General features: G+C 45.6%; 1 protein-coding gene across 1 annotated transcript in view; it reads right to left on the bottom strand.

Annotated features, from left to right (window-relative positions):
- POLR1A (RNA polymerase I subunit A) overlaps window positions 1–27,235 on the bottom strand; it is a 267,806-nt gene that overhangs the window by 9,852 nt on the left and 230,719 nt on the right. The window contains exon 33 of the mRNA XM_030191063.1: window positions 14,639–14,803. Within this exon, the coding sequence (XP_030046923.1) occupies window positions 14,639–14,803 (165 nt within the window). The remainder of the gene's footprint in view (window positions 1–14,638; window positions 14,804–27,235) is intronic.

Raw genomic sequence — 27,235 nt, 5'->3', positions numbered from 1 at the left:
GCAGTTTTCAAACACTGCCTTTGCCTGCATTGGGCCTTTTCCTCTGATCCGTCCTCTTCTGACATAGCTTCCTGCTTTCAGAAGGGAGCAGAATGGGTCAGAAGCAAGGAAGGCCTGATGCAGAGCAAGGTTTCAATACCAATGATGGGGAATTCATTCTAGCAAACAATTGCAACTGGCAATAACATACTCCTACTACAATTCGGCATGTCCAGCGCCTTCGATATGGTCAACCATGGAATATTACTAAATATTCTTGAATACTTTGGAATTGGAGGTAACGTTCTCAACTGGTTCAGAGGATTCTTAACCACAAGATCGTACCAAGTAATAGCGAACAAGGATATCTCAACCTCATGGACACTGGAATGTGGAGTCCCCCAAGGATCCACCCTCTCACCAACCCTCTTCAACCTAATGATGATACCCTTGGCTAAGTTACTGGCCAATCATAACCTAAACCCCTACATATACGCAGACGATGTCACGATTTACATCCCGTTCAAACATGATTTAAAGGAAATCACCAACGAGATTAATCAAAGCCTCCAAATCATGCACTCCTGGGCTGATGCATTCCAATTAAAACTCAACGCTGAAAAAACACAATGCCTTATACTCACCTCACAACACAAGTAACTTCACCACCATATCCACGCCTAACCTATCTCTGCCAATCTCAATCATGAAAATTCTGGGAGTGACCAAAGGACCGAAATCTCACACTCGACACCCACGTGAAGAACACAACAAAAAAGATGTTCCACTCCATGAGAAAACTCAAAAGAGTAAAACCTTTCTTTCCAAGATCCATCTTCTGTACCCTGGTACAGTCAATGGTGCTAAGTCACCTGGACTACTGCAACGCACTATACGTTGGCTGCAAAGAACAGACTATCAAGAAACTTCAAACTGCCAAGAATACCGCAGCCAGACTCATATTCGGCAAAACAAAATATGAAAGTGCGAAACCTTTAAGAGAAAAACTTCATTGGCTCCCACTCAAAGAACGTATCGCGTTCAAGATCTGCATGATTGTTCATAAAATCATCCAAGGAGAAGCCCCAATCTACATGCTAAACCTCATAGGCCTGCCTCCCAGAAATGCTAAAAGATCAGCCCGCAAATTCCTTAACCTGCACTTCCCCAACTGCAAAGGACTAAAATACAAGCTATCACTTGTGACCAGCTTCTCCTACATGAGTATGCAGCTATGGAATGCACTACCAACTGACTTGAAAACGATTAACGATATAACGAACTTTCGTAAATCTTTGAAAACCTATTTCTTCAATAAGGCCTACAATGGGAATCCATAGCTAATTACAACACCTCACCACTTCACCCTATTCCGATATTTATCTTTCTATAACTCTGCTTAGACCTTTTGTTCTTTCTTGATCCAGGATCTTTTTGTAACAGCAATTGTATCTATCTCCTGGAATGGCGATGCCATAACAGGTGCTTGTAAGCCACATTGAGCCTGCAAATAGGTGGGAAAATGTGGGGTACAAATGCAATAAATAAATAAATAAATAAAGGAGCTCCCTTTCCTTCTAAGAAAAATCTCAATTGTAATCACAGCAGCTAGCTCTGTGAGTGCTTCAGCACCCCCAATATTCAGCAAACTCCTTGACTGAGTTCAGGGACGGGTAATTTCCAAAGAGTTTACCACCCCCAATCATTTTGAAAAGTAGGCTCCTACGATTGTGATGGTTCATAAAAAGCATATCTAATATTTTGCAATAAGATAACACATTTACAAGGAAATCTCAATTGAAAAGTTGCTCCTAAAGAAATTACAGCCTGTTTTAATTCAAGAAATGTATTCCTCCTGAACTGTATCCCATTTAGAAACATCTGGAAAAATTTGCACCTTCCATCCCAGAAAGCTAGCATCCTTGGCACAACAGTACATCTTTAATATAGTTTCTTTATCCTGAAGAAAGACAACAATACCAGTAAAGTACATCTACTTTTAACCTCTTCTTCTGATAACTCAAAAATTGCTGAAACATCCAATAGAACAGACCTATCTCCAGAATCACTCATTTAAGTCAAGTAATTTTTTTTTTTAAAATAATAGAAGGGCCATAGTTTCAGGACAACCAAGAACTTAGCAAATAAGTCCTTAACTGATTAAAAATTTGGATTTAGGAAAATTAAGGAGCCTTAAATTAAGATTTCTATTAAAATTTTCAAGACTTTGCATCTTCCTCATGAACAAACTTCTATCCTGGGCTGTATTTGTTTGAGAAGTCTTTACTTCAGCCACAGCAGTTTCTATAATGTCTATCCTAGAAGTTTACTGGCTCATGGGAGGTGGTGAAGATGAATATGGTAACAGACTTCAAAACCGTTTGGGATAAACATAAAAGAAACCTGTATGGAAAGAGAATGGACACAAACAAACTTAGTGTTTAGATGGCAATTCCAGTAATTGGGAAGTAAAGCCTATGCTGGGCAGACATCTATGGTCTGTGCCCTGATCATGGCTGGACAGATTTTGATGGGCTGGAATGGGGCTTCGATGGTAGCTTCAGTAGTTGGAAAACAATGTCTGGGCCTTTCCAACTCTGGAAAAGGTTTGTTTGTAGATAAATACCTTTCAAATATTTGAATGTCTGTGTCTTATCACCCCGTCTCTCCTTTTCCACCAGGGTATACATCTTTCAGGATTCTAACTATGAAATCACTGGTGCAGTGTCCTGGTCTTGTAAAATGCTGGCCCACCGGGGTGGGAACCTGACTGGCACCGGCTATCTTCATGTGATGTCTGTGCAGATTGAATCTTGTCTTAAGCGTCTGGCCTGTTTCTCCAATATAGCATCCTTCGTTACATTTTTTATACTGAATGATATATACCACATTGGAAGATAAGCATGTGAAAGATTCCTTTATGTAGAATATTTTTCCTTTGTGAATGACTGTGGGGTCCTGTGAAATGTTTTGGCATAGCTTGCAGCTGGATGTACTACAGGGAAATGTGCCCTTCTTTTCCTTTTCAGTCTGTGTTGGGAGTTTACTTCTGATTAGCTTGTGTTTTAAGTTGGGTGGCTATCTGAAGGCAAGCACTGGTGGGGATGGGAATATCTCTTTCAGTAATTCATCTTCCTGGAGTAGAGGCTGTAAGTCTCTTATGATTTTCCTCAGTTTCTCCAGCTCTGGGTTGTATGTCACTACAAGGGGGTTCTGTCTGTGGCTTTTTTTTCTTTGTACTGTAGCAGATTTTCCCTGGGTGTTTTGAGGGAGGAGGCAATATTCTTGGAGATTATTTGGGGGTTGTAGCCTTTCTGTTTGAAGGATGCAGTCAGGGTTTTAAGGTGTCTGTCTCTATCCCCTGGGTCCGAGCAGATATGTTGGTATCTTGTGGCTTGGCTGTAAATAATGGATCTTTTTGTATGTGAAGGATGGAAGCTGGAGTTGTGGAGGTAGCTGCATCTGTCTGTGGGTTTCTTTTATATAGATGTTTGCATACATCCATCACTGATTGAGACTGTGGTGTCCAAAAAATTGACTTTTTCTGGGGAGTAGTAATTTTGAAAGCAAGTAATGCCAGATGCGTCGAATAGAGCGTAGTAAAATATGCTTTCTCAATTGTTGGGGAACACCCTTGGAGGCAACATGCAATAATGTGGATGGTAAGGGGTGAAAAGTATTCGTTCCATCTCCCAAGGCGTATAATCATCAGTTCCCAACACCCAATCTGCCAAATGGCGCAGCAGGCATGCCCAATTATATGTACGTATATTTGGGAGTCCCAATCCTCCAAGTTGCCATCACCCATATAGATATTCCAATTTAAGTTTGGGTTTTTTGCCTCCCCAACAAAATCTCACCAGTAGCCTTCTCAGTGCTTTAACATCAGATATCTAAGAACATATAACCATCTGGGGAATATAATCATACTATAAAGGCCTATTCTACCACTTAGCGACACAGGTAAATTATGCCAGCAGATCAACTGTTGACTAGTATATTTAAGCAGATGATCCAGGTTCCTTCTATAAATTACTCTGGGATCCATCATAAGGATGATTCCCAGATATACGAATTCATCCCTTGCCCACCTCAGTGGACATTCCCCCCTCCACTGGCATCGTAGCCCTAAATTGGAAGCTAATCCCTCCGATTTTTGCATATTCAGCAAAACTTTCAAGGGGAGGTCAAATGTACCAAAATATCATCAGCAAAGGCTGATATTTTAAACTGAAAGGGCCCCATGGATACTCCTTTGATCTCTGGATTCCCCAATATCTCCCGTATCAAGAGGTCTAATGATAAAGCAAACAATAGGGGTGACAAAGGACAGCCCTGATGCGTTCCCCAACAAATTGAAAAGGGGGAGGAGAATAGGCCATTCACTATAACTCTGGCTGAGGGGTCTTTATACAAAGTGTGCATTGCTCTGGCAAAACGTACCCCAATACCATATTTCTTCAGCAACCCAAACAGGAAATGCCAATTGACCCTATCGAAAGCTTTCTTAGCATTGAAAGTGATCAACAAGGAATCCTGTTGCTGTGAGCGTACCCACTCCGAGGCGGCTAATATTTTCCTAATATTCCTGACTACCTGTCTCTCCTTAATAAATCCCACCTGAGGGTCTGCTATAACAGTGGGTAAAACTCCCGCCAATCTATTCGCCAGAATCGTTCCCAATAATTTCGCTTCATAGCTTATTAAAGATACAGGTCTATAAGAACCTGGGCGTGTAGGATCTTTCCCCGCTTTGAGAAAGACCATGATGTCTGCTATTTGCAGTGACGCAGGCAGAGTACTATTTTCTCTGCAGGCATTAAAGAATGCTGTCAGCGGCATTTCAGTGTCTGATACTAGGAGTTTATAGAACTCCGCTCTGTATCCATCCAGTCCCGGTGCCTTACAGAGGGTGCTATTCCCTATCACTCTCTGTACTTCTTCAGAGTCTATAGGCCTGTGTAGAATTACCGCGTGAGTCTCTGAGAGTTCGGCAGATCTAAGCTGTCTAAATTGGTATTAGGATCTAGACTCTCAGTTGTTTCTGCCTCATATAGTTGGGCATAGTAATTATAGAATACCTGTAATATATCTGAATCAGTGTGTACTACCCTTCCCGAGGGATGATGGAGTGAGAGAACCTTCTGCATACCCTGTTTTTGCCGCACCAGACGGGCCAGGAGCCAACCAGGTTTATTACCATACTTATAAAGCTGATATTTAAAATAAGCAGCTGATTTCCCAGCCCTCTGATGTAATAACTTCTAATATCCGCTACCTACGTTTCTGTACCCGCTCCGCCGAACGCCTCTGGCGGAAATCTCGGGCCCTTGCTGATTTCTTACACTTTAAGTTCATGCTGACCTCCTTCCAATCTGCTCTTTTACGTGCCAAACAGGATTATTATATCCAACTGACCAACTCTCCTGGCTCTAATCCTCGACTTCTCTTCACCACATTGAACTCTCTCCTCAAGGTGCCCCCTCCCCCAACTCCCCCTTCATTATCTCCTCAGACCCTTGCTGAATTCTTTCACAACAAGGTTCAAAAGATAAACCTTGCTTTTTCTACCTCACCACCTCTCCCTCCACTAGTCTGTTCCCCTCTCTCTCCTTCCCCTCATTCCCTTTCCTCCTTTCCTGAAGTTACTATTGAGGAAACTACACTTCTCCTTTCTTCTTCAAAATGTACCACCTGTTCCTCTGATCCCATTCCCACCCACCTTCTTAATGCCATCTCTCCTGCTCTTATTCCTTTTATCTGTCACATTCTCAACCTCTCACTTTCCACTGCGACTGTCCCTGCTGCCTTTAAACATGCTGTGGTCACACCTCTCCTTAAGAAGCCTTCACTCGACCCTACTTGTCCCTCTAATTACCGACCCATCTCCCTCCTTATTTCTCTCCAAATTACTTGAGCGTGCTGTTCACCGCCGCTGCCTTGATTTTCTCTCCTCACATGCTATTCTTGACCCACTACAATCTGGTTTTCGCCCTCTCCACTCAACCGAAACTGCGCTTACTAAAGTCTCCAATGACCTATTACTGGCTAAATCCAGAGGTCAATATTCCATCCTCATTCTTCTTGATCTTTCCGCTGCTTTTGACACTGTTGATCACAGCATACTTCTCGATACCCTGTCCTCACTTGGATTCCAGGGCTCTGTCTTTTCCTGGTTCTCTTCCTACATCTCCCTCCGCACCTTTAGTGTTCACTCTGGTGGATCCTCTTCTACTTCTATCCCTCTGCCTGTCGGCGTACCTCAGGGTTCTGTTCTTGGTCCCCTCCTCTTTTCTATCTACACTTCTTCCCTTGGTTCATTAATCTCATCCCATGGCTTTTCCTACCATCTCTATGCTGATGACTCCAAAATCTACCTTTCTACCCCTGATATCTCACCTTGCATCCAAACCAAAGTTTCAGCGTGCTTGTCTGACATTGCTGTCTGGATGTCTCAACGCCACCTGAAATTAAATATGACCAAAACAGAGCTTCTCATTTTCCCCCCCAAACCCACCTCCCCGCTCCCCCCGTTTTCTATTTCTGTTGATGGCTCTCTCATTCTCCCTGTCTCCTCAGCTCGAAACCTTGGGGTCATCTTTGACTCTTCTCTCTCCTTCTCTGCTCATATCCAGCAGATTGCCAAGACCTGTCGTTTCTTTCTTGACAACATCCGTAAAATCCGCCCCTTTCTTTCCGAGCACTCTACCAAAACCCTCATCCACACCCTTGTCACCTCTCGTTTAGACTACTGCAATCTGCTTCTTGCTGGCCTCCCACTTAGTCACCTCTCCCCTCTCCAGTCGGTTCAAAACTCTGCTGCCCGTCTCATCTTCCGCCAGGGTCGCTTTACTCATACTACCCCTCTCCTCAAGACCCTTCACTGGCTCCCTATCTGTTTTCCATTCCTGTTCAAACTTCTTCTACTAACCTATAAATGTACTCACTCTGCTGCTCCCCAGTACCTCTCCACACTCGTCCTTCCCTACACCCCTTCCCATGCACTCCGCTCCATGGATAAATCCTTCTTATCTGTTCTCTTCTCCACTACTGCCAACTCCAGACTTCGTGCCTTCTGTCTCGCTGCACCCTACGCCTGGAATAAACTTCCTGAGCCCCTATGTCTTGCCCCATCCTTGGCCACCTTTAAATCTAGACTGAAAGCCCACCTCTTTAACATTGCTTTTGACTCATAACCACTTGTAACCACTCGCCTCCACCTACCCTCCTCTCTTCCTTCCCGTTCACATTAATTGATTTGATTTGCTTACTTTATTTATTTTTTGTCTATTAGATTGTAAGCTTTTTGAGCAGGGACTGTCTTTCTTCTATGTTTGTGCAGCGCTGCGTATGCCTTGTAGCGCTATAGAAATGCTAAATAGTAGTAGTAGTAGTAAAGTAGTCTAACTAGAAGCTGTACCCTCAGAGAGTTGGTTGGATTTGCCCTGTATGCTCTGCAAAGTTTTACCAAGTTCCGCCCAAATCTAATAATGTCCTTGTCCCTCTGCTTTTTCTTTGCACAGCAATAGGCAATTATCTTTCCACGCATGACAGCCTTGGCAGATTCCCAATAAAGCACAGGGTCCTGGCAGGTTTCCTGATTATAATATTTATAATCCGCCCACTTTTCTCTAATATAAGCCAGAAAAGTCTGATCACAATATAATTCTGATGGGAACATCCACTTTCTCTGTGTGGGCTGAGTACTCGATATAACCAGGTCCACAAATATGGCCGCGTGATCTGATATTATTGTGGGGTCTATGCCTGCAGCTTGAAAAGCTGTCACTATCAACCAAAAGATAATCAATTCGTGATTGCGTTTGATGTGCCCTACATAAATGGGTGTAATCACGAACCTCCGGGTACATCCTCCAAACATCCACCACTCCCAAGGAATCACATAGCAAAGGTATCCCCTTAGTCTTATCAATGCGGGTTCTATGTGGATTTTGTGTTTTATCCAGATCCGGATCTGCTACTATATTAAAATCTCCTCCAATTACGATAATAGATTTGGAGCTAGGTCGAATTCTACCAATGATATTCCTAAAGAATTTCTGACTATAGTTATTAGGGGCATATATATTACCCAGAAGGAATGGGACACCATCTATTAGTAATTGAGCAATAATACATCTACCCTCCAGATCTACATAGACCTCTCTAATATGTCCCCAACCCACCAAGTCTTTAATTTATTATGTTCTACCGAAGTTAAATGGGTTTCTTGTAGCATGGTATAGACGCACCCCTCCTTTTTAAATTATGCAATATTTTCTTTCGTTTAATGGGTGAGGTGATACCTCCCACATTCCAGGAATAAATATTTAACCCCAGGACGATTTGTTAGAGAAGATACTTAATTGACAAAAGATAGTTTCCACCTCATATGAGAGACACGAGCCCAGCTTCAGCGCCTCCCACACCAATCTCACAAATTGGAAGCCTTCCCCCCAACTTCGCATCGTGAAGTTACAGAGCCATAAAAATGTAATACAGGAACCAATTCTTCCTGCGTATCTTACCCACCCACCGTTGAAACCCCCCTTCCCCCTCCCCAATCCCAACCCATCTACTAGTAGACTCCCTAGGTCACAGGGAGAACGTCACTCTCATTAACCCCTACCCCTCTCTCCTCAAATGCTCATCCCACACACAGCAGAAGGAAAAATAAAGGAATAAACTCTCCCATAAAAGCTCACGGATCACCTGCCATGAAATCGTCCAAATTTCGGCTAAGCTTGGACAAGCCTGCCCAATTTCCTTGCACTTTTAGGCCAGGAAATTTTGGTCCCTTATTATATGTCTATTCACTCAATGTAGTTCGGGGATGAAAAGTCTCCTAATACAATAACAATAATGCCTCCTGCTTCCTCGTCATCCAGAATTTGCTGCGAATCTATGTCGACTGAGATTAACCCTTATTCAAAGACCATCCAAAGCAATCCCATAGTAATAAATGAATATTCTTCTGTCCTCCATATGGCCTTCATCTGTCCGTGTTGTTTAACAATTTCAAATATTCCTTGGCATCTGCTACCTTCTTGAATAAGCATCATTCCCCATCATGATTAATGCACAATTTAGCAGGGTATAGCAGAGCAAAGCGGATCTTTTTATTATAAAGTTCTGTGCATACCAACGTGAAGGCCCTCCTTTGCAGCTGTACATGCTGAGAGTAATCTTGGAAGCAGAGTGTAGTATGATCTTGCAAAGTGAGTTGTCTGCCTTTACGAATAGCCGCTAATATCTGTTGTTTATGTTGAAAATTCAAACTCTTAAATATTACCATTCTCGGCCGATTAGAGGTTGGCCTGGCCATCCCCACCCGGTGTGCTCGTTCCACACAAAAGTGTTACAACTGTTCATTGAGTTGAAGGGCCTCAGGAAGCCATTTTTCCAGAAAGTTCAAAAGGTCTTTATCTGCCAATGATTCTGAAAGGCCCACCAACCTTGTTATTCCGTCGGCTACGATTCTCCAAGTCGTCTAATTTAGTTTCTAGATCTGCTACCTTCTGCTCCAATTTTTTCTGTGCCGCCTCCAATGTCAACGTGCGGTCTTCTACTTGCGAAGTGCGTTGCAGGCCCCAGTCCAATTCCAAGCTCATGCTATCTATACGTTCATGCGCTTCTTCTGCCCGATCATATATCTGCTGTAGCTTCTTATCCAAGGCAACCTCAACTGCTGCAGTGACTTCCGCAGTGATATCAGCTACCCAAGCCGAGTCCACCATTCCTTCCTTCGCCTTGTTCTGGTCAGCCATTTTACTTTCCTTGTCGCGCTGCTTCTCCCGGTCTTTCCGAGTGGGTTTTGTTGTCATTGCTGAAAGGGCAAGTTTGTTAGAAGAGGAGCTTTGCTGATTTAGCAATAAATTTAGCTGTTTTCGCTGCCAAACGTCAGATTATTGAGAGGTGAGCACGGAGCTCCGCGTTTCAGCGTCTGCTCCGCTGCATGGGGTCACGTGACCATCTAGGGATTATATTTTTACTAGGAAAAAAGGCCCGTTTCTGAAACGAATGAAACGGGCGCAAGGTGTTTGTCCTCCGATGCATGGCAGCAGGCCAGGCCATCCTGCCCCTCCCCCAGAGCTGTGCAGTCGTCCCAGCCCCCGAGATCGTCGGTCACCGGTTCTCCGCGCCTTCCTCCGTCCCTGTGGACGCTACCCACCACCCCAGGTCGGTCGGTCGCTCCCCCACCCAGGTCACCGCACCGCCCACAACTTTGCCGCTGCACACGCCCCCCCTTTTCTAAGAACGGCGCACGCCCCCTCCATTGAACTAACACAGCCAATACCTGAGAAACGCAACAGTACAGCACATCGCTTCTTTTCGGGTCTTCTTCCCTCCTTTTGTCCCGCCCTCATGTGACGTAAGTTCCGGAAGGGCGGGACACAGGGAGGGAAGAAGAGCCGAAGAGAAGCGATGTTCTGTACTTCTGCGTTTCTGAGGTACTGGCTGTGTTAGTTCAATGGAGGGGGCGTGGGGCGTTCTTAGAAAAGTGGGGGGGAAGTGGGTGGAGCAGCAAAGTTGTGGGCGGTGCGGTGACCTGGGTGGGGGAGTGAGCGAGCGACCTGGGGTGGTGGGTAGCAGTCAGAGGCTTCGGGGGAGGTTTTGAAGGAACGCGAAGGGAGGGCAGTAACAGGAAGGGAGGGAGGGTGTTCAAATCGGAGGGAGGGAGTGACGTGTGTGGATGGCGAGGGTAGGGGGATGGGCGGGGCCTATGTCAGCTAGTGTAGTTGTGGTCATTAGTACCCGCCCTCGACGTCATAACGTTTTGACGTGAGGGCGGGGCACAGATACCTGATTGTTAAAAGTGGTTACAGAGCTTCGAACTTACGAACTCTGAAGCCACAAAGTCAGGTTTAGAACGTTGAGGGTGCGTTTTATGTGCAGATGGGGCGTGGCGGAGGGCGGGTCTATGAGTGAGGGTGAGTGGTCCTCATAGGTCATAGCCTAGCCTACTGAACAGTACAGGAGTTGAGTGCTTCACTGCCATGGGGTGAGCTTCAGAACGTTTGAGGTGGGTTTTATTTATATAGATATTCCTGTGTGTACTTTCCATTTACAAAGTGGGTGTGTAGAGTGATTGGATGAAACTTGGACTGAAGTGTGTGACTGGATGTTTGAACTCTTTCTGTGTATTTACATCACCATGGCATCTTTGTGCAGAGTTGAGTCACTGAAAAGAACATGACCACTTTAAAGTTTTTGTTTTGTTTTTTGGACAGATGGTTCCTCTCTCCCTGAGGAAGAGGATGTTGAAACCAAGGTCCTTGTCAAATTGTTTTGATTTTTCATATTGAGAGTCATCCATCATTGTGCATCATGGAAAAAGCTGTTTTGCTTGTTGTGAAAGGACTATATATTAAGAAACTGTTTTATACTGAACAGTAATCTTAATTGGGTTACTGTATTGCTGAGAGCCTTTACAGTGTCTCATATTGCTCTTAGGTCGGGGAAATTTATCTGATGGTATGAAGAGTTTCTACAAGGGATCTCTAGCTCAGGACAGACATAACTATGCTTAGATCAAATCAGGAGGAGGAATTTTAAAAGCGATGCCCTACTCAGATTTGACTGAACTAAGACAGAGAGTCCCTGCACTGCCTTGAAGAATAAGAGCGTCTATCTCTATGGGAATGCTTGGGAGGCTGTATGGCTGGGCTAGTATCCCCTTGTTCCTAACATCATGCATCAACATGGACTAATGCCAATGATGCTTTACATTTGTTCAATGTATCAACGACAGTCCCTGATACTGGTACCACCTTTCAAAGGTGGTTACATATTAGGTATTTATTTTGCACCAGGGGCAATAGAAGGTTAGATGACTTGCCCAAAATTACCAGGAACTGTAGTGGGAATCAAGCCCAGGTTCTCAGGCTGCTGCACTAACCATTAGACTACACTCCAAACTTAAGGGATACTCTCTCTCCTTGACCACTACTGGAGCTTGATTACAATGAAGGTCAATGCTTACTTATTGGTGATGCTCCACCAATGTCTGGTGTGACTCCTGTGATGCAGATGAACTGGATTTATCTAAATAAGAATTTTTCTACATGCTCCTCTATTACAAAATCTTCTGGATGATATCATCTGGCAGGGGTCCTAATCAGGGATATTGTGCTCAACTCCAGTTATAAGGGTGAGTGATCAACATTATGTGGGTACAATGGAGGTGCTTCTTGAAGCCACTGGCTGTCTCTTTCTGGCAAACAGAATGAAAAATAGTAGCAGCAAAATCAAAGTATTCATTATGGAAAACAAAGGCCACTCATGCTGCCTAATGTACCTGCACTGCTAGCAAATGTGGTTGAGGAAAGAAAAACTTGAAAATTGAGATAATTTCATACTTTCCTTCCTTTCCCTTAACATCACCAATAGAAATGAAAAAAAAAAAAACAACCACATTGCTCTGTAGGGAAAAAAAAAAAAAAAAAAAAGAAGGCTCTGCATGAAAACTAATAGGTGACATGCTGCACACATTCAGAATAGCATGTCAGCTGTTTTAATAGCTTTGGAGTCAATACTCTGACCCATGCTTCAGCTGCTGAAATTGGCCATCAGCAATGACTGATTATCCTTGGAGAAATAAAGGATTATATGCCAAAAGCACTCTAGATATATTGCTACATACAGTAGAACTCAAATTTAACTGTTGTCACTTCTGGTCACTTCTAAGAACCATGTCAGTCTGCCTGATGCAGCAGATAAGTAGACTGAAGTCCATTCCTGCAAATTCATAGCCTGCATGTTTTAGGCTTCCACAGCTGGCGTCATGATTGTTGCAGTTGTCTGGGTTTTATCACGTCCAAGTGGAACCCCATTGTGCTGTGGCTTTCTTCATAGTATTTTATTTATTTGTTACATTTGTATCCCATATTTTCCCACCTATTTGAAGGCTCAATGTGGCTTACAAAGTACCGAAGAGGCGTTAGCCGACTCCGGTGTGAACAAATACAATGTGATTTGTGGTAAGATAGGAATTCATGTGTCAGAAGCCACAATAGGAATCGTAGAGCGGAAGAGTTGTTTTATGTTCATTACGTGCTTTAGTTTTCTTGTGTAGCCGAGATCATGCATTTAAGCTGGATCGGTAGGGTATGCCTTTCTAAACAGGGTGGTTTTTAGTGTTTTCCGGAAGTAAAGGTGGTCGTACATCATTTTCAATGCTTTTGGTAATGCGTTCCACAGTTGTGTGCTTATGTAGGAAAAGCTGGATGCGTAGGTGGATCTGTATTTAAGTCCTTTACAGCTTGGGTAGTGCAGATTTAGATATGTTTGTGTTAATTCGGATGCGTTTCTGGTTGGTAAGTCAATTAGGTCTGTCATATATCCATGGGCTTTGCCGTAGATGATTTTGTGAACCAGGGTGCAGATTTTGAAGGCAAAGCGTTCTCTGATTGGGAGCCAGTGTAATTTTTCGCGGCTGGGTTTTGCACTTTCAAATCGCGTTTATCCAAATATAAGCCTAGCTGCCGTGTTTTGAGCAGTCTGAAGTTTAAGGTTTGTTCTTTGCATCCTGCATAGATTCCATTGCAGTAGTCTAATTGGCTTACTACCACTGATTATATCAGGTTGCGAAAAGTTTACCTCGGGAAGAACTGTTTCACGCGTTTGAGTTTCCACATTGAGTGGAACATTTTCTTTGTAGTAGATTTCACTTGGCTCTCCAGTGTTAGGTTACGGTCCATTATAACGCCAAGGATTTTCAAGCTAAGATAGGGAGGGTGTAATTTGGGATGTCGACACTTGTGGGGTTGTCCGTGCTGCGGTGGGATGGGAGGATGAGACAGTGTGTTTTTTCTTTATTGAGTTTTAGCTGAAATGCATTTGCCCATGAGTCCATGATGCTTAAACTTAGTTTGATTTCGTTGGTGATTTCTGTCAGTTTATTTTTGTAAGGAATGTATATTATGACATCGTCTGCGTAGATGGAAGGGATAAGGTCTTGGCTAGTGGGGTCATCATTAGGTTGAAGAGGGTAGGAGATAGCGGTGATCCCTGTGGTACTCCACAGTCTGCCCTCCACAGTGATATGTTTGAGCTTGATTTTACTTGACATGCTGTGAGGTCTGCAGTTTGAGGTGGGTAGATTCCTTAAGAAGGAAGGGGACTGAGGTAGGAAATTGAGGCAGGAAAGTCTGCTCAAAATTTTGATCAATGGACTTCCCTGCCTCAATCTCCTTCCTTCCTTCCTGAGGAATCTACCCACCTCAAACTCCAGCCAATCAGGTTTGAGAAGCCACTATACATAAAAGACAAACTGCAGACCTCACAGCATACCCCTCTTTTTAATTAATCTCTGGAACTTCTCTCCTTGATGTGGACTTTAGAACATCTTTTTTGGTTGATTTTTTTTTTTAATTTGTTAATTTTTATCCTTTTTAATTTAAATATGTTTGTATATAAAAACTGCAAAACCTTTCAATTAAAAAAAAAAAAAAGAAGACAAACTGCAGACCTCACAGCATAACATGAAGAAAGCCACAGCGCGATGGCTGAAAAGTTGGTTCCACTTACTCAGACGTGGTAAGACCCAGACAATCACATAGCTTGCATTGTCTCTATGAAGAACAAAAACAAAACAAAAATACAAACAAAAACTATAAACAAACAAACCCCCCCCAAAAAAAAAAAAAAAAAAACTTACCCATCATGGTTGCCTCCTTCAAAAACTTGTAACTGGTTTCAAATGTCATCTGCTGAAGAGGGGAGGAGTTTGATTGCATCCCTATCCGGTTCAATGGCTTGTAAACACCTTCAAAGCACATATAATCTGCCACCAGAGACAGGTGACGGGGGTCCACCTCAATACCTGTTGCAGAGAAAAAATGACAAGGGAATGCAGCTAGCAATTAAAGTGCCTTAGCACTTGTATAATCTCTGATGGATTGAAAAAAAAAGCTAGATAATTTCTTTTTATTTGCCCCATGTAAGCCGCATTGAGCCTGCCATGAGTGGGAAAGCGCGGGGTACAAATGTAACAAAAAACAAACAAAAAAAAAAGAAAAAGTTAGGTATTTCTCTGTATAAACTGCTTTAAAATAAAAATTATTTCCATGTTCCCCAAACACATTAACTCTGCACTGATCAACAGATTTACCATTGTCTCTGTAGGTCATTGACAAATTAACATAATATACACAAACACATTTGAAGGATTTTACATTAGTTACGTCAGGATGCTAAGGGAATAGGGTTGCTTAATCTAACAGGATTTTAGACAGCACTAAAGACGAACTAGCTGTCATTAGCACATGTTGCAATGATGACTTAGGAAGGTGCAGAAGGGAGGTTTTAGAAGCTAAATTTACACTTATGGGTTGAAAAGTGACATCCAGAACCTTCAGGGTAGCATTCAAAGAATGCTATCTGTTCCACATGCAGGACCACAGAGGCAGGCAGAGTTCTGGAGTCTGAATGCTTGGATAAGACAATGATGTGGAGAAGAACGCTTTACGTTTTTTATTAAGGGCAACTAAAGCAAATTTCTGTAAATCCAGAAGACAAGAGAGTTCTGAAAGTGTGGAAACATGAAACTGCTAACCTGTATCTATAACCTATCATTTTATAAAAAAGCCAAAGTACCAAGGCAACCGGGAAAAGAATGCAGAGTATGGCTCATGAAATGTTTTCCAACTCCTCTGCATGTGAATGCACGTTTGTGAATGTGTGTGCGTGTGTGTGTTTGGGGGGGGGGGGGGGGGGGTTGGTGAGTGTTAACTAGATGTGTGTTCATGTCTCTACATTTGTGTTGGTTATCTGTGTGTGCGAGTGCTTTTGGTTTGTCTGTGATCAGGAGAGGAGATGAGAGGGGAAGGCAGTTTGAAAGGCAATTCCTTAATCACAATGTTACAGTGAATCAGTGTATGTATACTGCAGCTGCTGGAACTGCTTGTCCCATAGAAATCTATTGGGATACTTTTTGAAGGGGGCTCATTTCTCTTCTGCTCTCTACCATATCCAGAAACTTCCTCTCTTCCCATGTGTAAAGCAGCCTTCCAGTCCTATATTCCTACTGCCTTTCTACTGGCTGGATCCTACCTATTGCCTCTGCTGCTTATAATGGAAGCATGCAAGGCAGGCTCACTCATAACTAGGGAGGGGGTGGGTGGGAAGGTGAACTACAGCATAGGTTCTCAACAGGCAGTATGTGTACCCCTTACACCAGTTGTGCAACTCCAGTCTTCAAGCACAGCTGATGTCAGAAGGGGCAGGGGACCAACAAAGCCAACAACATGCGCTTGAAGACTGGGATAGCACAACTTTTTAAAGTTGTTTTACCACCGCTGCTGATGCCAGTCTGGAGAAGTGGGGGGGGGGGGGGGGGGGGGGGAGAGAGAGACAGAAGGTGTGAGGGAAGAGAAAACATGCTGGATGGATGGCGAGAGAAAAAGGGGAGATACTGGATGGAAGGATGGGGAGAGAAAGAGGATACAGAAAATGAAAGACTGGGGAATAAAAGGAGGGAGAAGAAGAGAACCGGGGTGAGGGAAGAGATGGAAAGCTGTTGGTAGGTACAGTAAAAAGAAGGAAAAAGAAGACTGGATAGTAAGAATGAATTAAATCTGGACAGACAGGCAGAAAAGTAAATTGAAGGAAGCTGAAAGGAAAAGGAGGAGGAAAGAGAATTAAGAAAAAGATAGAGGAAATCAGAAACTAGACTCAGACCAACACAATAAATAAAATAACCAGACAAGAAAGGTAGAAAAATAATGTTATTTTTATTTTATTTTTTTATTTTTGTTACATTTGTACCCCACTCTTTCCCACTCATGGCAGGCTCAATGCGGCTTACATGGGGCAATGGAGGGTTAAGTGACTTGCCCAGAGTCACAAGGAGCTGCCTGTGCCTGAAGTGGAATCAAACTCAGTTCCTCAGTTCCCCAGGACCAAAGTCCACCACCCTAACCACTAGGCCACTCCACTCTACTTTGTGATAAGAATGTGTCTCTTTTTGGAATGTCCATTTCAAAATCTCTGCGCTTGGGGGTACTCAGTTGAAATTTGCTCAACTTAGGGGGTACTTCACTTGAAGTTGAGAAACACTAGACTAGAGAACTGCAGACAGAGGTCATAAACTCAGAAACATGTCCACTCATTGTGACAAAACAGTGGGTTTTAAGCCTATCAGTGGTTCCCAAACCTGGAAGCATCCCAGCCAGTTAGGTTTTCAGGATATCCACAATGAATATTCATGAGAGAGATTTACATGCAGTGGAGACCCTGTGAACAGTTATGTTTGATAACCTGTCCTGATCTCCCTAGGTACTATTTAGATTGTATACAAACGTTTAGATATTTCAGTTACTGTTTTGCACCTTTTTTGTTTGCACATTTTTAGTTTATTGCCTCTGCTTGTCTGGACTGACTAAGAATCCTGGTGGTTTGTGTGTTGGGTCTGTGACTGCTTTCCAGGAACTGTGGGATCACTGGGAATGTGGCCCAAGTAACCTAGAAATCACTGGGGATAATTTGAGAGCGGGAGACTCGCCCAGAGATGGTTGGAACCCAGTTGGTGGGAGGAGAATGCCAGTGTAGAGAACAAGCAGCAGATGAAGGCAGACCTGAGCTGTGCTGGGGATAGACCCTCTAAGTGGCCGCAGGGGCAGCCCTAGGCAGGTGGCTAGGCATTTTGTGACACTCCTGCTTCTACTTTCTAGACAATGTAAAATTCTGCCAATTCTTGAAATATGCCATACAGTTGGCAATCCTGAGTCCTAAGCACATCTCACAGCCCTCCCCCCTCCTTAAACATGTGGGCACAAATTATGTGTAAAATTTGCCAATGGTTTAAACTGGCCCTGCCCAAAGCAACAGATGTTACTTGGCAATACACATAGCAACCAATAAGAACTGTATATGAGTCTTTAAGTAGTTTTACAATACAAACATACAGCCCCATTTTAGACAGGACGCAGAAATAGGACTTGAGATGTGCAGGTCAGTATCACTCAAATTTCACCAGTATTTTAGAATAGAAATGGATGTTTATGCACCAAGTGTGTGCAGCATAAACATCCGTTTTAGAACATTAAACGAATATAGTATCGATAGTTTCAAAGCCAGCACAAAACTGGTCATCTTTGTGAAGTTAGAAACATAACCAGGTACTATCCCAAGGCTGTAATTGTAACCAGTTTCCCTTGCCAGTTTGGCCTATGGGGGTATAAAAACCACTGAGGGATTACGAGGCAATTCCTCCCCCAATCCTTCCAATGGAGTGCTGCTCAATAGCAGCTGTTTACCAACTCCTAATTGTGCTTGGGAGCAGGTGCAGCTCCTGTTAATCTTTTAGGACACAGATATCTTTAGTCTCCTTTTGAAATGGTGAATAGACGTCTATGAACTTGCTGTGTCTTTGTCTTAACCCAAGTCCACTCAGATCCCACACCCTTGCCATTTGCATGCGGTTAAGTTTTGTACTTGCATATCCCGGCTTTGGAAAATAGAGACTTAAACGTTTATGCAAGATACACGTTTAAGGTGAAATTAGATCTTACCTGCTAATTTTCTTTCCTCTAGACCCTCCAGACCGGTCAAGACGCGTGGGTTATGTCCTCCTACCAGCAGAGGGAGACTGAGAAAACACTAAGCTTTTGAAGCCTGTATATATAACCTGTGCAGAACCTCCACTAGCCAGTATAACCCTGACAAAGCAGAGAAACAAAAAACACTAACAACAACTAGCAACCCTGTACGTGGTCACAGTAAACTGCAAAAACAAGAAACATCTTCCACTTGCTCTTACGGAAACATGTTCCTTTGCCTTTGATAAAACAGTTGGGCTTCTACAGGTGGACTATCAAAGAAGAGCCCCACCTGTCCCAGACTCCTATCACAAAACAGAAATAAACAGTCTGCAATTAGAGAAACAATCTACAGCTGCCAAGAATTATCCAACAAACACACCTCCTGGCCTCCAATACAGACAGGGCGGGCTCTTGACCGGTCTGGAGGGTCTAGAGGAAAGAAAATTAGCAGGTAAGATCTAATTTCACCTTCCTCAGCGACCCTCCAGACCGGTCAAGACGCGTGGGACGTACCAGAGCAGTAACTAACTTATGGGAGGGACCTAAGGCCAAAGGTCAAAACTGCTGCCCCAAAGTGCACCTCGTCCTTTGCATGCACAGGAATCCTACAATGCTTCACACAGGAATGCAACGAAAACCAAACCGCAGCCCGACAAATATCTAATGGAGAAATCATATTATTCTCCGCCCACGAGGCTGCCATTCCCCTAGTGGAATGAGCAGACCAGCCCCTAGGCACCACAGGACCCTTCAAGTAAGCAGATGCAACTGCCTCCTTCAACCACCGTGCTATGGTCACCTTAGGAGCCGCTGCACCCTTCTTTGGGCCACCATGAAGAATGAACAAACGGTCAGAGGCTCTGAAGTCCTGAGTTCCAGAGAGATAACAACTCAAAACTCTCCTGACATCCAGCTTGGCAATACTACGCTGCTCCGAGTCTCCAGCCATATCATCCAACACTGGCAGAGAGATGACCTGATTAACATGGAACTCGGAACCACCTTGGGCAAAAAAGGAAAGCACCGTCCGCAACGAAACCTTTCCCTCAGAAAGGACAAAAATGGTTCCCTACAAGACAAAGCCTGAAGCTCTGAAACCCTCCGTGCTGAAGTAATCGCCACCAACAAGACCGTCTTTAAAGATAAATCCTTACAAGATGCCGATACCAGAGGCCCAAACGGAGGCCTGATCAAAGCATCCAAAACTAGCTTCAAATCCCACGGAGGCACCATCCGTCACTGAGGCGGACGCAGCAACTTAACACCCTTCAAAAAACGCACTACCTCAGGCACAGAAGCGAAGGACTTTCACTGAAGCTTCCCACGAAAACATGACAAAGCTGCCACCTGAACCTTCAGTGTAGACAAGGCCAGACCCCTATCAACACCATCGTGCAAAAATTCCAAAACTTCCGCCACCGAAGAGCGAAACGGCCGAACTCGATGGTCTTCACACCAGTACTCAAAGATTCTCCAAACCCGGACATACGCCAAGGAAGTGGATCGTCTACGGGAACTCAAGATCGTAGCAAAGCCACTGGACGAAAGCCCCTTCTTCAACTTGTGCCGCTCAAGAGCCAAGCCGTAAGCGAAAACCGAGCCGGATCCGGCATGATTATCGGGCCTTGACACAGAACTGATCCCAACAAAGGCAGGGCCGCCGCCCCTGCCAACCGCACCAGGTCTCCGTACCATGGTCGACGCTGCCAATCTGGAGCCACCAGAATCACCCGACCGGAGTGATGTTCGATGCGCTATATTACTCGACCGACTAACAGCCACGGAGGAAACACATACAGCCACTCCCGAGGCCAAGGCAACAGAAGAGCGTCGATTCCCTCCGCTCGAGGGTCTCTTCAGCGACTGAAAAAATCTCTGAACTTGCGCATAGCGAGCCGTTGCCCTAAGATCTATCACCGAAAGTCCCCAGACCGACACAACTCGCTGGAACACTGACCGAAGAAAAGACCACTCTCTGGGATCTAGAGTGTGCCTGCTGCGATAATCTGCATCTATGTGACCTACCCCGGCCACATGCGCTGCCAAGAGAGCCTGAAGAGGAGTTCAACTGCGCCGCCAAGGCTCTTCGTCCCCCCTTGACGGCTGACATACGCTACTGCCATGGCGTTGTCGCAGAGCACTCGGACTGCCTTGTGGCGAACTACCGACGGCAAGGCCTGGAGCGCCACCCGAATGGCCTGAGTTTCCAGCCGGTTGATGGACCACTCTGCTTCTGCCCGAGACCACCGGCCTTGAGCTACCTGACCGAGACAATGTGCCCCCCAACCTTGCAGACTGGCATCCGTGTCCATTACCAGCCCCTGTGGGGACTCCAACGGCATTCCTTTTCCCAAATTGCGCGGGTTGAGCCACCAGTGCGGAAAACACATCTCCAAGTCCTGCGACAGAGGGGACCAACGACTGAGCAGAGCTGACTGTACCTTACGCATGTGCGCCCTGGCCCACGGAACTACCTCTATGGTCGCTGCCATCAGGCCCAGGACCTGACGATAAGTACGGGCCGTTGGCGCCTTCTCTGCAAGGAACCGACGAATCGTACCCTGCAACTTGGAACCAAAAGGCCGCACGAAGGAAAGTGAAGATAAGCTTCCTTCAAATCCAGGGAAGTGAGAAACTCTCTTTTCCGGACCGCACCAGTGACCGACCGCAACGTCTCCATCCGGAAAGAGGGCACCTTGAGTGCCGCATTGACCCTTTTGACATCTAAAATGGGACGAAAAGTGTCCTCTTTCTTGTGGACCACAAAATAGATCAAATAGCACCCCGAGCGTTGCTGATCTGAAGGAACAGGAACCACGGCTCCCAACGTGAGCAGCCACCGCAGAGTGTCCCTCACTGCTGCCCTCTTGCTCCAAGACCGACAGAGGGATTCCAGAAACACTTCGGGAGAACAGCTTTCGAATTCCAGCGCATATCCGCCTCGAAACACCTCGAGAACCCACTGATCTGACCTGATTTGGGCCCAGCTCTGGTAAAACAGACTCAGCCGAGCCCCAACATGCACCAGAGCCTGAGCCCGCACACCTTCATTGGGAATTGCGGCCTGAATACTAACCTCCTGCGGAAAAGCCACGCCCTCCGCGACGACTCTCACGAAAGAACTGTGTGCGCTGGAAAAACCGACCCCTAGAGGTCCTACTACTACTACTATTAAACATTTCTATAGCGCTACTAGACTTAAGCAGCGCTGTACAAATTAACATGAAAAGACAGTCCCTGCTCAACAGAGCTTACAATCTAAATTGGACAGACGAACAGACAGCTAGGGGTAGGTCCCACTCGATCTGCCCGGCCTATACCGCTGAGCATCCCTAAACCGTCCCCGAGAGGAACTAGTTCTGGCCCCTGCCTTGAACCGAAAATCTGGAGCCATAGAACCTTGGTATCACTAAGACCTCACACTAACTTGTCCAAATCTTCTCCAAACAGCATAGCTCCCCTTAAGTGGCAGAGAACACAACTTAGCCTTAGAAGCCGCATCCGCGACCCAACCTTGTAAACCGAGGGCCCTACGCGCTCCCACAACCATATTTTTGTCTGAAGTTCGCAACAAATCATAAAATGCCTCAGACAAAAAGGATGAACCCATGTCCAAGTTGGCTAACTCCTGACCCCCCCAGAAGAACCAACATCTACCGAATCATCCAGGAGCTTCTCGGCCCAACAAAAACATGCCCGAGCTACCAGACCCCCACAAACCGAGGCCTGCAGGGCTAGAGCCGCCAAAACAAAACTACGCTTGAGAAAAGATCCCAACCTCCTATCCTGAGGATCACGGAGGGCCGTTCCTCCATCAACCGGGATAGCCGTAGCTATAATTACTGCCGTCACTACTGCATCTACCTTGGGAGCCTTAAAGGAATCCCTATCTTCCTGAGGGAGGGGATAAAGCCTCGCCATTGCCTTTGCCACCTTACACAGCAAATCCCATTCCTGACAAATCATCTCCCGGAGATCCTTGTTCATAGGGAAGGATCACGCCTGACGCTGAATGCCCTTCACCAACGGATCCTGGCCAGTTTCCCCCAAAGCCACCTCAGGACCAAACTGAAGGGTGGACGACATCCGATCTATGAGTTCTGACAGCTCATCTCTATGGAAAATCCGCACTACTGAAGGATCCTCTCCAGGAATCCAACAATCCTGCTCCTGAGAGCCGTCAATTCCATCTGACTCCCCCAGATCACTAAGCGCAGCTTCTGCAGCTACAGGAGAAAAACAATGCCTGTCCTCTGACCACTCTAACCGTGATCTCTCAGCCAAGACGGAAACAGCCCCCTCTTCCAATTGGGGGGCGGGGGTCCCGATCTCCAGGCCTGATACCGTGTCCAGACAAAATCTGGAGGAAAGCCCACCATTCCTGGACCGTCATTAGGCCCTTTTGTGCCAAAAACGGAGGCCACAGGCCCAAAAACAGCTGGCTCCACGGGCTGCGTCGGACTCAAGATGGCGGCCGTTCCCGCCGAAACTGTTCCCGCTGACAGCGGCCCTGCCTACGCTCCCGCTGACCCGGAGACTCCCAACACCATCGATCCCTCCGAGGTCAAGTCGGGGGGAGCCACATTTATAGGCGCATCGCAAAGCTTACACTAAGCGCCCGGCGCCTCTACCCCTCGCCACAAGCACGCGCGACATCGGAGGAGCTGGGCCGCCATAAACCACGAGGGAAGGGAAAAGCTGTTTCGCAAATGCGCCAAACCAAAAACTCACTCACACTGCAAAAGCACTGAAGAAAGCGCTGCTCCCTCGTTCCAGCAAGGAATCGAAACCCCCGTTCGGTCCGCTGAAAATAAAGAAATAAATGCCCTTAAAGGCACAGTACTCCAACTCTGGCAGCTGGAAATTGTAAGGCACTCAAGGCTACAATACTGAGAAAGCAGCCGAGGCACAAAGCTGCCAAGCAAACAGAAATAGAGAGCAGCACAGGGGGAGGTACCCAAACATAGGTGTAACACCGCAGGGGGAAAAAACTGGGCCCCACCGGACCCAGGGCCCAAAAGCATTTTTTTTTTTTTTTTTTTTTACACACACGTACAGGGTGCTGCAACAGAATAAAGTTTGGAAGGAAAAAATCCTACGACCCAATGACAAACTACCTCACCAGACTATTGGAGACTGCACAGGCTACCTCTGCTGAGACTGAGAAAATACTGGCTAGTGGAGGTTCTGCACAGGTTATATATACAGGCTTCAAAAGCTTAGTGTTTTCTCAGTCTCCCTCTGCTGGTAGGAGGACATAACCCACGCGTCTTGACCGGTCTGGAGGGTCGCTGAGGAATTGCCAGTTTATGCAACTATCAGATGCGAATATTGCTTGTAAAATGTGGGCCAAATGAAATAAAGAGATAGGAAATTTATTTTCCTTGTGTGTATATCTGTGACGTTTGCATTTTTTAGAGTGTGCTGGACATGTCATGTGTCTGTGGGGGAGGTAGTGAGGGTGAGGGGGCACTTGCAGGGCACCAGATTTAGGAGTGCGAAGGTAGTTTGGAATATGTAGGGGTAGTTGAGGGGGACTAGTTTTGGGGCTGGGGGAATTGCAGAGGGTAGTTTTTGGATGTGGCATAATCTGTAGGATGACAGGGGCAGTTTGTGGGACTGTAGGGTACATGTCAGTTCAACTACATTGCTGCCACTGGGGATGGTAGTTCAATACTATGTTTTTAATGGCTACGGACAAGGAAGTTCCCTAGAATAATGCAGAGCTTGCCTGTGCTGCACCCCCCCCCCCCCATTGAAAATGTGATAATGAAACAGCATCCCCCACTGGCAGGATTTTAGGTGGAGGACTCTTGCTCAGCTTAGAACAGTGCTGAGGGTGGCTGGGGCAGTTTGCAGGGAAGTTTTATGGGGTAGGGGACAGTTTGGGAATATGTAGGGTAGTTGTAGGTGACTAGTTTTGGGGTTGGGCAGTTTTGGGATATGGGGCAGTATGTAGAGTGGTGGAGCAGTTGCTGGAGGGTAGGTTTTGCACGGTGGGGGCAGTCTGGTGGTTGGGCAAGTTTTATTCGGGGGGGGGGGGGGGGGGCTAGTGGCAGTTTAGGGGTTTGAAAGAGTATGGAATTCTTATCTTGTAAACTGCCTTGTCCTTGGGGGGGGGGGGGCATTCGTAAGCCGTGAACAGCATGGTCACTTACAGTTTTAGTTCCGCTGGCCCCTTCTTCAAATCCTTTATCAGCCGGATTTCTACAAATTGTACAACCTACAACGAATACATCTACCGGGAAGAAGCAGAAAGCTGAAAATGCAGCTCACCCACACCAAAGAGTTAAAACGGCAAACCTTGAGTTGCTTCTACCTAACAAATCTGGCCTCGGCAAACTGGTGGCACTAATTTAGAAAATCCTTCAAATAAAAGATATTCTCAAAAAGGATAATGAATCCTTAAACGAATTTAAAGAACAATTACTGAACATCGAACACCAAATACCTTCTCTTTCCATTAAGGCAGAAATGACTGAAAATAGGCTAAATGCACATGTCCCTAGATTCCATATAGTGCACCTAGCGTTCCACGCTGAAATCCAAGCGTATTCTATAATAATGCATGTAACTTAATTGGCTTAATAAGCTAATCAGTGTTGTTAACAGCACTTAAGCAATAATGAGCACTAATTGGAATACTTAGAATTTATGCATATAATTCACTAAGCATCTAAAAGTAGCTCCATTCTGAATAGCTCTAAAGCGTGCAGCCAAAGGGGGGGGGGGGGGGGGGGGAGGAAATCGGCAAGGAAATCGGCATTTTGTGGGTGTTCTAAAATTTATGCATGATGTTCCAGAATATAGCCCTCTGTGCTGGGATTTATGCCACATTTTCGTTGGTGTAAACTGAGGTACGTAGTTTTAGGCACTAGGATATCAACTAAGCATATTCTATATACCGCATCTAAATCTAGGCGCCACTTATAGAATACACAGGCAGAAATGTTTTCCGTATGGATTTTTTAGGCATCATATATGGAATCTGGCCCATGATGTGAAACTCCAGGCCATATCACATGCCATGAGATCCATCCAGAACACTGAACAAGAGACTGAGGCTTTAAATAATAGATCCCAGCTTAACACCTTCAGAATACTGGGGCTACCAGAATGCATAGAAGGAGCTGATACCATCTCTTTTTTAAAAAAAGTGGCTATCCCAGCTTTTGCATCTCAACCTAAACACGCCACTGTAGCTGGAGAGAGAGCACATCACACCCCTTCCTTTACCCCTGCAAACTCAAAATATCTATGACCGATTATAGCAACATGCCATGCATATCTTTCAGCTTGCCGAGGCAAAAGCTCCTCTCAAATTCAAAGGTCACACTATTCTTATACTTGCATGGTGCAACACCGGAAAAGATTGTTCAATATGAGGCCTGAAAAACACCAGTGTTAAATTCGGTCTATTTTTCCTGGCAATAATGAAGGTTACTATTGTCACGTCTTTGGCCGTGACCACCCTCAGACTTACCTTATTTCTGGGGGTCAGCTTCTAAGCTGGCTTCTGCCTATCCTTTCTGGAGTAGTTTTCCTTGTGTGTGCTGGCTGCTTCCAGCATGGCTCTAATTACTCCACTCTACTGCACCTGGGGGTGCTGCCTGAGTTAGCTCTACCTCTATCTCCAGCCTGGCTCTGTTTGCTCCTCTGTGGTGCACCTAGGTATTCTAAGTCTCTCTATGTTCTGTGTGCGCTCTGTCTGCTCCTTGGTTTGTGCTCCTCTCACCCGCTGGTGGCCAGAGCCAGTGGTTGCCATAGTTTGTCTTGCTGTTCCTACCCGTTCCAGACTTTAGCCCAGTCCGGTCCGGTTCTTCCAGGCTGCCGGACTTGTCTCTCTTGTTTGTGCCTGGACAGCCTCCGTAGTTGCTTACTGATGGCTGCAGCTGCTCCTCAGGTGTTGAAGGGCTTTATTAATCACTTAGAGACTGCAGCCTTGGCCTTTGCATCGTCTAAGGTCCCTGGTATGTGAAGAGTGCTCTGTGCACTGCTACCTTGTCCAGTTCAGTGTAAGTTTCTAGCTTGTTACTAGTAGCTTGGGCATAGCTTTTCTTGTTGGCTTGTGTACAGCTTTACTAGTTCTCCTGTGTTTTGCTTAGTGAGAGTTTCTAGCTTGTGACTAGTTAGCTTGGGCATAACTTTCTTGTTAGCTTGTGTACAGCTTTACTAGTTTTCATGTGTTTAGCTTTCTGGTTTTCCCGTGTGTGTTTTCCTTTGCTTCTGGAGCTTCAGCCCTAGTCCTGTCCGCTGCCAGTAATCCTTGCTACTGGAGCTCCAGCCATAGTCTTGCTGCCTGCTGCCTGATCTTGACTACTGCTTGAACCCAGATACTTGCTGCCTGCTGCCTGACCTGACTACTGCCTGAACCCTGATACTTGCTGCTGCCTGACCCGACTACTGCCTGAACCTGGATATTCTTTGCCTGTGGCCAGACCTGACTATTGCCGGAACCCGGACATTCCCTGCCTGTCTGCCTTTTTTTCGCCTAGGTGCCTGGGGGCACTTCTGCATCCTGATTCCTGTTGTTCCTGCTTGCTAGTTCCAGTTCCGGTTTTCCTGTAAGCCCTGCTGGCTGCCCAAACCTGAGGGCTCAACCCTCGGGGAACGGTGGCTAAGCATAGGTGAAGCCTAGGTCCAGTGTGTTCCTGTCCAGCGGGATCCGGTCCCGTGTGTTCCAGTCCAGTGGGCTCCACTCCAGTGGGTTTCAG

The sequence above is a fragment of the Microcaecilia unicolor genome, chromosome 2, assembly GCF_901765095.1.
Source record: "Microcaecilia unicolor chromosome 2, aMicUni1.1, whole genome shotgun sequence".
Classification (NCBI taxonomy): Eukaryota; Metazoa; Chordata; class Amphibia; order Gymnophiona; family Siphonopidae; genus Microcaecilia; species Microcaecilia unicolor.
This window is presented reverse-complemented; position numbering and strand designations above follow the sequence as displayed.